We start from the raw sequence: 11,214 nt of genomic DNA, 5'->3' as shown, positions 1-11,214 counted from the left end.
GGCATTCGACATGGCATATTTATGAGCATGTTTTATATATATGTGCATACACTATTTTCTGGGAAACTATATAGGTTTTACGGTGAAGGATTAGAACTTTTGATATTGAAATGATTTTGAAAAGCTTTGTTTTTGCCCACTCACACTTTCTATTTTGCGCTCCTCCAGGTTCTAGTTTAGATAGCTCTTTTGGTGGCTCTCGAGGAATTCACGGCATATCTGACAGATTATCACCAATGTAGGACCACCTCTGGGTGTGTTTATTTAGTGTTTGTTCCCCTGGACTGCACTAGGTCTTTTGCGCTCTGAATATGGTTTTCACACTTTCGCTTGCACATGTTTGTTAACTACTCAGTGTATAGTTTGGTTTTTAATTATTCGTACTTTTATTATTATTTTTATCTTCCGCAATATGCACATGGTTACGTCACCCTCACGTGACGGTCAGCATGCCCTGATTTTGGTTGGGGTGTGTCAAAGAAGTTCTTACGTGATAAGCAAACAAAAATTTTGCAAGGGCATGCCACAAGGAGTATTTTTCAAGATAATGATTCATCTCAAGGCTATATCCCAAGTCCACCACCAAGTCAATATGATGGATATCATTATTAAAGTTTATGTATTAGTTTATGAACTATCGATTGTATTAAGTTTATGTGGTTTTTTAATTGTCGTTTGTATTAAGTTTATGTAGTTCATTACTTGTCATTTATATTAAATTTATGACTTATTAATTATCGTGTGTACTAAATTTATGGCTTATTAATTATTGTTTCTATTAATCTAGATGCCTTCAATCATTATTATGCTTATTATTGCACACTTTGATGTACAATAGATGCCTTCAATACTTCAAATGGCATTCAATAATTTGATAACATACTAGACAAGACAAAAGCTTGTCACAAGAAGACACTTCAATTTATTACTAGAAAATACCAACATAGTACACTTAATATTATTACATAAAATAACAACACAGCACACTTAAATTTAGCACAAGAACACATTAATACACCAACATCATCAATGTTCACCATCTCGGCACCATATATGCTTAACCAAATCCTTGTCGAGTGTGTCATGACCTTGAGGAGCTTGAATTCTATTTAAACGTCTCATATACTCACTTCAGTGTGACCCTATCCTATCGAGTCTCATATGTGGTTGCAGGGGGATATTCAACATCTTTTGCCATAGCTCTTGCATGTGTTGGTTGGTTGTCATCCACATCTTCGTTAGAATCTTCTTCAATTTTGACATACTCATCTTCCACAATCATGTTGTACAAATTTATGCACGCTATCATGATTGAATGGAGGTCTTCGGCATGCCACAATCGTGTAGCCCCTCTAACAATGGCCCATCAAGTTTGTAGGATCTCGAATGCTTTCTCTACATCCTTCTTGTAAGATTCTTGTCTCTGCAAAAATAATTTCTTCTTCGCACTATCGGGATGAGAATAACTTTTCACAAAGGTAGACCAACTAGGATAAATAGCATCAGTTAAGTAGTAACTCAGCTCATGTTTATTACCATTTACCTTGTACCTTCATTCTGGTGCTCATCCATTGACAACATTATCGAACAGAGGAGAAGACCAAAGAACATTGATATCGTTGTTTGATCCAGGAGTGCTGAAGAATGCATGCCGAATCCATATGTCGTAAGACTCCACAACCTCGAGCACGATGGTTGGCTTATTGTGACGACATTTGAATTGGCCAGCCTAAGCAGTACTCTCCTTAAGTCGGCAATACTCGTCAGTTGAGTTTGCAGAGCACTTATTAGTTAGCATCCAAAATACAGATGTGAGTTTCTGATGAGGTGATAGACTTTTTCGGCCTACGACATCTATCTTCCTTGCAAAGTAATGGTTATGACTGACAATTGCGTTTAAGATGCTTTCGAAAAGCTATATCCTCATTCGAAACCGCCTTCGAAAATCATGAGCAGGATAATTTGGACATTCGATAAAATAATCTTTCATCATCCAGTCATAACACTCTTCTTTATCACGCTGCACAAATGAACGCCCCATGACAGAACCACGATAGCTAGACTCGGCATGTGCTTATATTGCATAAGCGAGTTTGCAAATTCGGCTTCTTCGTTGTTCATTTATGCATCTGCATTGTCAAGGCTTGCTTGGTATTATGCCATCTGCATTGCCAAGCTACACCTTCTTTTATCACCCATTGATGAGATATTGAGGATTTTTAGGAAACAAAAACACTTTGAAAGTTGAAAGATTGATGAATATGTTGTGTGATGTTTAGATATTCAACCTATTTTTATATAGAGGATGATTGAAGGTTTGCATTTCATGTGTGTAGATTTGTGTTTCATGCGTTTCATATGTTTTGTATATATTTGGTATGTGTTTCGCGTGTGTCATGTGTTTCACATGTTTGGTGTGTTATACATCTCTATCATGTGTTTTGTATGTATTTTGGTATGCATTTCGTGTGTGTGTGTCATGTGTTTCACATGTTTGGTGTGTTATACATCTCTATCATGTGGTTTGTATATGTTTCCTATGTGTTTTGTGTGTCTTTTGTGTTTCATGTATTTTGTGTTTATGCATCTCTATCATGATTTCATATTCTTCCATAATGTTTCATGAATTTCATGTATCGATTTAGTGATTTTTCAATAATTATCGAAATTTAAATATTTTTAGGTTAAAATGTTCATAAAATTAATTTAGGATAGTCTACATAATTTTTTAAAGTTAATTTAAAAAAAAAAGAGCCTAAATTCATTCTTTTCTGGGGCATAGTCTACGTAATTTTTTAAAGTTAATTTAAAAAAAAAAAGCATAAATTCATTCTTTTCTGGGGCTAAATTTTTTAGGTCAGAAGGGTTAAAGCAGAAAAGCTGTTTCTAGGCTAAAACCTAAATTTTTTGGACTAAAAATTTTAGATTTTAGACTAAGAATTGGAGATGGTCTTAGGGTTTTTCTTTGTACTTGTTATTTTCGTCCAAAAGATAAAATAAAATGCATTTCTTCGGTTTTAAATATTAAAGGGCATGTGCTGAGATCCAACCCTCACCTGCTATAGCGAAGATACCAAATTTCCACTCAAATTTGATATATAATATTAAATATTTAATTTGTCCCCATTTAATTCTTCGCAGAAAGATCCATAAGTGGCCATAGTAATTGGATTCTGGAATTAACTTGACTTCTTAAAATTAAAATTAAAGAAGAGTTATTCGTTAAGATACTTAATAACTGATTTAAGAAATTACGTATTTATGATTGAAATTGTTCGTATTATTAACCACTCTATAAACATTATTTATACAAAAAATAAATAAAATAGGAGATCATTTAGTCATGGAACCATACAAAAATATATGAATAAATCCGATACAAAAAATTACGAACTATTTATCTATTTGCTACTATTGATTGACTAAAAGATCTTGTTTTTAATTTTTTTTTTTTCCCTTTGCAAAGATAATCTATACAAAGTAATTTATAATATAAACGGTTTCAATTATAAGTACGAAGCGTCGTAAATTGATTTAAATTTCAGGTTTTTATTATAAGGTAATAAGAATTTATTAAGAATCCAAATGCAATTATCTATGTTTGATATATGTAGGAAGAATATGAGGGAAAGAAGAGAGAATCGAATATAATTTGTTGGATGGATGACTTATTGTCTTTTTTGAAGTGGACCTCATAGGAACGATTGGATAGGTGGCTGATCTGTCTACTTGTGTTCAACAGTTGGACATGGTATGTTTGGATTCCAAGAGAGATTCCATCAGAACTTGCAAACTACTCGCACTACATTGAAGTTAACTCCTTGTTTGGTTTGTTTGGCTCCTTGTTAATCAGGTTGTGAGAAAGTATTTAAGTTCAATTGTTTTACATGGAGTGAAGGAGTCAGAAATTGGTTTCAGGAGGGACCTTTAAGTCATATGAAAGAAATTAGACAAAATTTTAGCAATATAATTAGTTGGAGAAAACCATTTTTTTTATTGGCAAGGAAAATTTTAATCAAACAAATGTGATGGAGCCTTAACATTTGTATGAAAAATTTGATGCTGAGAAGATTCTTTCATAAGAACATAACTTATTTACGAGTTACAATAAAAAATGATTAAGGCTCGAACAAAAATTTAAGAAAAAAAAAAAATCAAAACTATTCCTATGAGATTTCTTTTTTAACATAATTTAATTTTCTTCTAAATCGTATAGACCTTATTTTATATGAACAGACTAGAAAAAAGGAATTGAATTTAATATTGTAAAACAGAATGCTAGGTATAAGGTTGGATTTTATTCTTTTAAAAGGTAAAATGGTATAAGGTGGGTTTTTTCAAAAAAAGAAAAAAGAAAAAGGGGTAATGTCATCAAATTTCGAATCCATCCATACTAAATACACACACACACACACACATGTTGGTAATATTGGTAATATTCCAGGATGGGACCAAACTAAATATGTATATATTGGTAATCTTGGTAATATTCCAGGATGGGCTTGGCTTATCCTGACTTTCATGCGGTTCCGCCACTATTTACGTATATTATTAGAATCCTTAAGAAATAATAGCTATGTTAACGGTTAGATGATGATTGTACTAAATACATATATTTACATGTTTTATATATGATTGTCAAATAATAATTATATTAAATACATATAAGTATTATAGTCATTCCCAACATCATATTACTGCTGGTTCATTGGATTTGGGGATGCCTACGGAAGATGTGCTGCATTTTACTTAGGCCTGGCAATTTCTGACACGACCCGATAACCCGACACGACACGACACGAAATTAACAGGTGTTTGGGTCGACACGATAACGAATCGGGTCTTATCGGGTAACACGATAAGCACCTGTTAAGATAACGGGTCGGGTCGGGTATACACGTGGGTAAACACGATACACGATAAGCAGAATATTATTTTTATAATTTTATAACCCCTAAAAAAATATTGTAATAATTATATACATTAATTTTACAATTTTATACCCCTAAAAATTATAATAAATATATATATATATATATATATATTAAATTAACTATAAAATTTATAATAATTATAATAATTATATATACTATAATAATTATACCCCCAAAATATTAAGTCTATCTATACTAATTATATATATATATATATATATTAAATTTTATAAAAATTATAATGCATATTAATTAATAATTTAATATGCATGATCATGAATTTGCCAACTTGCCATCCTTTTTGGAAAAAAAAAATGGAGGGAAAATGAAAATGTTAAGAAAAGTTGAAAATAAAACAAAAAAGTGAGGGAATTAGGGAAAGATGTTGGAGGGAAAAGTGAAAATGATAAGAAAAAGTTGAAAAGGAAACAAAAAAGAGAGGGAAAAATGAAAATTAATAGAAGTGGTGAGAAATTTTTTTTTTTTTTAAGTTATTAACTTTTTATCACACACATGACTGTCATGACATATCTCACTATTTTTATAATGAACACGTGATGTATGTACTATTCCGTGTACCAGTCAATTATAATTTATACGTACAAAATAAATAGATTTAAATCTACTTAATAAATATATATATACACACACACACACACGGAACTTGATTGATGGCATACGAATTCTCCAAAACTAATTTCAACGATCCAAACCGTCAAAATTGTTTGTATATGCTTGGAGATCACATCAGCAAAAAATCACAAAAAAAAAACATTCAGAAATCAAGTAACGGGACAAAGCTTTTCAACGGTTATAAACGAAAAATCACGATTTAACGGTTATTTTAACTCCGATTTTGATGATTTTTTATAACTACACTTCTTGACCCTATATGAATACAATGAATGAATTCGATCTTCAATTTAAAATATTTACACAAGTGGATACCACAAAATCTTATGTTATACTTAATAAAAGTATAAATAAACTCTAAGTGTTAGTCAATCTATCGTTTTACGAATTCTCCAAAACTAATTTCAACGATCCAAACCGTCAAAATTGTTTGTATATGCTTGGAGATCACATCAGCAAAAAATCACAAAAAAAAAACATTCAAAGATCAAGTAACGGGATAAAGCTTTTCAACGGTTATAAACGAAAAATCAAGATTTAACGGTTATTTTAACTCCGATTTTGATGATTTTTTATAACTACACTCCTTGACCCTATATGAATACAATGAATGAATTCGATCTTCAATTTAAAATATTTACACAAGTGGATACCACAAAATCTTATGTTATACTTAATAAAAGTATAAATAAACTCTAAGTGTTAGTCAATCTATCATTTTACGAATTCTCCAAAACTAATTTCAACGATCAAAACCGTCAAAATTGTTTGTATATGCTTGGAGATCACATCAGCAAAAAATCACAAAAAAAAAAACATTCAAAGATCAAGTAACGGGACAAAGCTTTTCAACGGTTATAAACGAAAAATCAAGATTTAACGGTTATTTTAACTCCGATTTTGATGATTTTTTATAACTACACTCCTTGACCCTATATGAATACAATGAATGAATTCGATCTTCAATTTAAAATATTTACACAAGTGGATACCACAAAATCTTATGTTATACTTAATAAAAGTATAAATAAACTCTAAGTGTTAGTCAATCTATCATTTTACGAATTCTCCAAAACTAATTTCAACGATCAAAACCGTCAAAATTGTTTGTATATGCTTGGAGATCACATCAGCAAAAAATCACAAAAAAAAACATTCAAAGATCAAGTAACGGGACAAAGCTTTTCGACGGTTATAAACGAAAAATCAAGATTTAACGGTTATTTTTAACTCCGATTTTGATGATTTTTTATAACTACACTCCTTGACCCTATATGAATACAATGAATGAATTCGATCTTCAATTTAAAATATTTACACAAGTGGATACCACAAAATCTTATGTTATACTTAATAAAAGTATAAATAAACTCTAAGTGTTAGTCAATCTATCGTTTTACGAATTCTCCAAAACTAATTTCAACGATCCAAACCGTCAAAATTGTTTGTATATGCTTGGAGATCACATCAGCAAAAAATCACAAAAAAAAAAAAAATTCAAAGATCAAGTAACGGGACAAAGCTTTTCAACGGTTATAAACGAAAAATCAAGATTTAACGGTTATTTTAACTCCGATTTTGATGATTTTTTTATAACTACACTCCTTGACCCTATATGAATATAATGAATGAATTCGATCTTCAATTTAAAATATTTACACAAGTGGATACCACAAAATCTTATGTTATACTTAATAAAAGTATAAATAAACTCTAAGTGTTAGTCAATCTATCATTTTACGAATTCTTCAAAACTAATTTCAACGATCAAAACCGTCAAAATTGTTTGTATATGCTTGGAGATCACATCAGCAAAAAATCACAAAAAAAAAACATTCAGAGATCAAGTAACGGGACAAAGCTTTTCGACGGTTATAAACGAAAAATCAAGATTTAACGGTTATTTTAACTCCGATTTTGATGATTTTTTATAACTACACTCCTTGACCCTATATGAATACAATGAATGAATTCGATCTTCAATTTAAAATATTTATACTAGTGGAATTTATATACTTAATAAAAGTATGAATCAACTATCATATTAATAATTATATACATTAATTTAATAATTTTATATCCCTAAAAAGTAAAAACTATAATAATTATATATATATTAAATTAAATTTAAAAATTGATGACCATTGGATCGGCTGAGATTACATCTCAGCCGTCCATTTCATAATTATATATATATATTTTATTAAATTTAAAAAATTGATAACCATTGGATCGGCTGAGATTTAATCTCAGTCGTCCATTGTGTAATAGATCAAGCCAAAGTTCCAATATAATTTCATGATGTTCGATGTAAATTGAAGATTTTGTAAATGAAGGTGTAAACTTTTAAGAAAGACTTACAATCTTAAAAACAAAAACTCTTTATCCTTGTACATTTAATATTTGTAATAGATTAGTAGTGTATGTATTATTTTTTTTATTAGGCTTTCATTTTCGAGTGTAAATATAGTACTTGAACGAGAAATGTTTTAATGTTTTCAAGTAATATTTATGTCGCAATGTGTGGTATGTGCAAATTGTAAAAAAATATATATTTTTCTTAACGGGTCATAACGGGTCGGGTCACTTTACCTGTTGGGTAAAGTGACACGACCTGTTAAGGACCCGTTAAGATAACGGGTGTGACACGACACGACCCGTTAAGATAACAGGTGTTACACGAAAACGACACGAACACGACAGACACGACCCGTTTGCCAGGCCTAATTTTTACTCCTGGTTTTACTGAGTTTAAGTTTAATTTTAGTCCCCGTTTGTGTAATGGGTTGCCCATTGTTTAGCTAAATTTGTTTTGTCAATTAGCAATAAACTAGTTTAGACTGAGGAGCCTCCTACTCTTGTCTAAAAGCTCCTCCTCCAATACATATGTAACTCTCTTTGAGTTTGCTCCAATATAATCGTTTCACTTCAAAAAAAATCCCAACATCATATTGTCATCAGACATTGAGAACCTGGGCTTTCGTCAAGCCCAATCTAATGAAAGAAAAGCAACAGCACTTTATAAATAGGTCAGGGGCAGAATATATAATCTCGCTACAATTCCGGGGCATTTCTCGAATTCCACTTTCTCGAAACGATAATCACCGTCCTCACCCCTTGGTACTCAGTAGAGCAGAGACACTGACGCCGCGCCACTGTGAATCTCCAAAAGAGAGAGCGAAAATGTCGAAGCTCGGTCTTCTCCGCGCCGTAATCACGTCAAACCTCGCCGTACGTACGGCCGTGCGGCAGAACCGCGGCCTCCCTATGCTCCTCGGCGAACCGGCGAGACGGTTCTCGACGGAAGCCGAAAACCCGCCTCAGAACTCCCCGCCGTCTGATCAGCCACAGGATGCTTCACCGATCGAACCATTTCTCCAAACCCCAACCACAGGTATTATAAACTGACCTATCGGCTGCCGTGGGCATGGCTGTGATTTCATTTCCATTTTCAATTTAGGGTTCAGGGTTTTGGGGATTTAATTTCAATGATGAAATGTGTCAATGGCAATGTGTTGCATATGATATTTTTAAGGTTTGGTGTATGGGAAGCTGCTTGGAATCTCGAGGTATACGCTGAAGACCGATGTCGTGAATATGCTGGAGGGCTGTAATTTGAGCCTGGAGGATGTCAAAGTTGATTACAATCGGGCCTTCACGCCGATGGGAATGTAAATTGCGTATTCTCTATTTTGTTTATTTGCCAGTAGATTGATAATTTGTTATGCCATGCAATAGATAAATTTGTTTAGGTGCTCCAAAAATGTTTGGTTGATGATTTGGGTATGCATTTTGGTTGTTAGGGTAGTGCAATTCCGGTCATGGAAGGCTTTTGATAATGCAGCTAGGGTGATTTCCAGGAAGGGCCGCCTGTATAAATTGGAGAGGGTAATGATGTCATGGATGCTTGATAGGATATAATTGTTGCGCACGTATTTTGTGTCGTGGTGTGCTGATGGTAGGTTTGTGAATGACAGGCTAACCGATCGCTGTGGGACAATCTTACTCCCCATGATGGAAAAACTGTAAGTCAAGGTTTTCTATTGCATGCTTATTATTGTTTTCAGTGAAATGTTTGATAAAGTTGGTCGTGTTTGGAGTTACTCTTCGTGCAGCAAATTCTCTTGCTATGTAGAATGGACTGAGTAGTAAGACAGGTTTGATGAATATTTGGCTTTCGAGGATGAACCTAATGAATTCAAATTCTTGTGCAAGGCAATATATGCCATAGGCAGTTTGACACTCTAAACAGTTGAAGTAGGTTTTTTATCTGGATAACACCTAAATATTACTGGATAGAGTTGCTTCCTCTTGAAAACGGAATCTCTGGAACTACCATGTGGCAACCTAGTGAATTTTTGGTTTAGTATGTTTGCATGCACCATCACAAGAGGTTGCCATATGTATTGATTCTATTGCACGAAGAGAAACAGGCTCCATCGGTTCATATGTAGACTGAGTCTTCGTAATTTGGAGTTATTGTTTCCCATATGTCAAGTATATGCCATAATTATTTGAATGTAATCTATACACTTTATCTTACAATTAATTTGCTATGAAATGATGAAAATCTTTCTGAAAGCATTGGAAATGGACATTTGGTATTATCAGGTTTTATTGCAAGGAATTCCTCAAACTGCTGCTCCAGAAGATGTAGAACGGTTTTTGTCTGGTTGTGAATACGATTCGTCTTCCCTCCAGATAATTTTCAGGTAAGCTGAATGGCTTGCGAGTGAAACATACTTATATATATTGAAATACTTTTACTCTACTTGATTTTTATTTTATTTTTTTTAAACTATGTTCAGGTCTTTCCCAGAACCCTCTAAATTTGCGACTGTTCGCTTTCCGTCTCAAACCGAGGCAATGAATGCATTCCTTGCGAAGAACAAAGGCTTCTGTCAGAATGGTCAAATTTTGATGCGCGTTCTCCAGTAATCCTGGTTTGTTGGTTCCCTTTGTCAGAAGAATTGCTATGAGACATGATAAAATGAGAATAGGATTATGTAGTATCATGTCGTTATGCGGCACTTTAGGAATTTGCATGGTATACGATATGTCTTTTTATGAGGCCGTGTTTTTATTTACTGGATTCAACTCAGGAGTAGAAATGTGTTCATTCCTTATGCAGGAATGGGTATTCCATTCTTTCTTTTAATCCCAAGTCCTGTTGCTAATATTTACAAGCATACATGATTTTAATTTCTTAACGTTACGATGTGTAGAAGAATATTTTGCAATCAGATCTTTATTACAAATGTATCTTAGAAATGATATGCTACTTTAAGATTTTGACTCAAACATCTAAAAGGGAAACCCTTTAACGGTATCACACAATTTTGGGATCACAGGCCATAATAGGAGGAAAACTTTGCGTTTTTCATTAACCATCGTCGGTTCATGAAGGTGAAAACATTTGTTTGTCGACCTATATTAGCATGCGGATTAGTAATGCGATTGTTTGAGGGTCAAATGGAAACGAATAACAGTACAGATTTGTGTGTTACCTGTGAGACATTCAAATGACATGGTGGGAGAATTGCAGCAGTGAACTGGAACAAAGATAAAGGAGTCATAGACTGTCGTTGAAAATTAACCATTAACAATATGATTGAGATTTGAGACTAATAAGACCAATTAAGCTAGA

The 11,214-nt window shown here is 32.9% G+C and overlaps 1 protein-coding gene across 1 annotated transcript; it reads left to right on the top strand.

The window, feature by feature from the left end:
* The first annotated feature begins 8,651 nt into the window (after positions 1-8,651).
* Positions 8,652-10,746, top strand: LOC103933069. The gene is made up of 6 exons (XM_009342723.3): positions 8,652-8,961; positions 9,103-9,238; positions 9,371-9,455; positions 9,545-9,592; positions 10,179-10,279; positions 10,376-10,746. Exons 1-6 carry the CDS (start codon positions 8,751-8,753, stop codon positions 10,503-10,505), a joined length of 711 nt encoding a protein of 236 aa, XP_009340998.2. The 5' UTR covers positions 8,652-8,750; the 3' UTR covers positions 10,506-10,746.
* The last annotated feature ends 468 nt before the right edge of the window (positions 10,747-11,214 follow it).

Source organism: the organism of the source record quoted next, unplaced genomic scaffold, assembly GCF_019419815.1.
Source record: "Pyrus x bretschneideri cultivar Hongxiangsu unplaced genomic scaffold, Pyrus_bretschneideri_v1 Contig144, whole genome shotgun sequence".
Classification (NCBI taxonomy): Eukaryota; Viridiplantae; Streptophyta; class Magnoliopsida; order Rosales; family Rosaceae; genus Pyrus; species Pyrus x bretschneideri.
Note: the sequence above shows the minus strand (reverse complement) of the source record. Positions and strands in the feature narration are given on the sequence as shown.

What these genes read in the sequence shown, in the direction of transcription:
- LOC103933069 (XM_009342723.3), top strand. Translation starts at nt 8,751, where the DNA reads ATGTCGAAGCTCGGTCTTCTCCGCGCCGTAATCACGTCAAACCTCGCC. An exon ending in TCTCCAAACCCCAACCACAG is followed by an intron (nt 8,962 to 9,102) that starts GTATTATAAACT and finishes GATATTTTTAAG; the next exon opens with GTTTGGTGTATGGGAAGCTG. An exon ending in GCCTGTATAAATTGGAGAGG is followed by an intron (nt 9,456 to 9,544) that starts GTAATGATGTCA and finishes TGTGAATGACAG; the next exon opens with GCTAACCGATCGCTGTGGGA.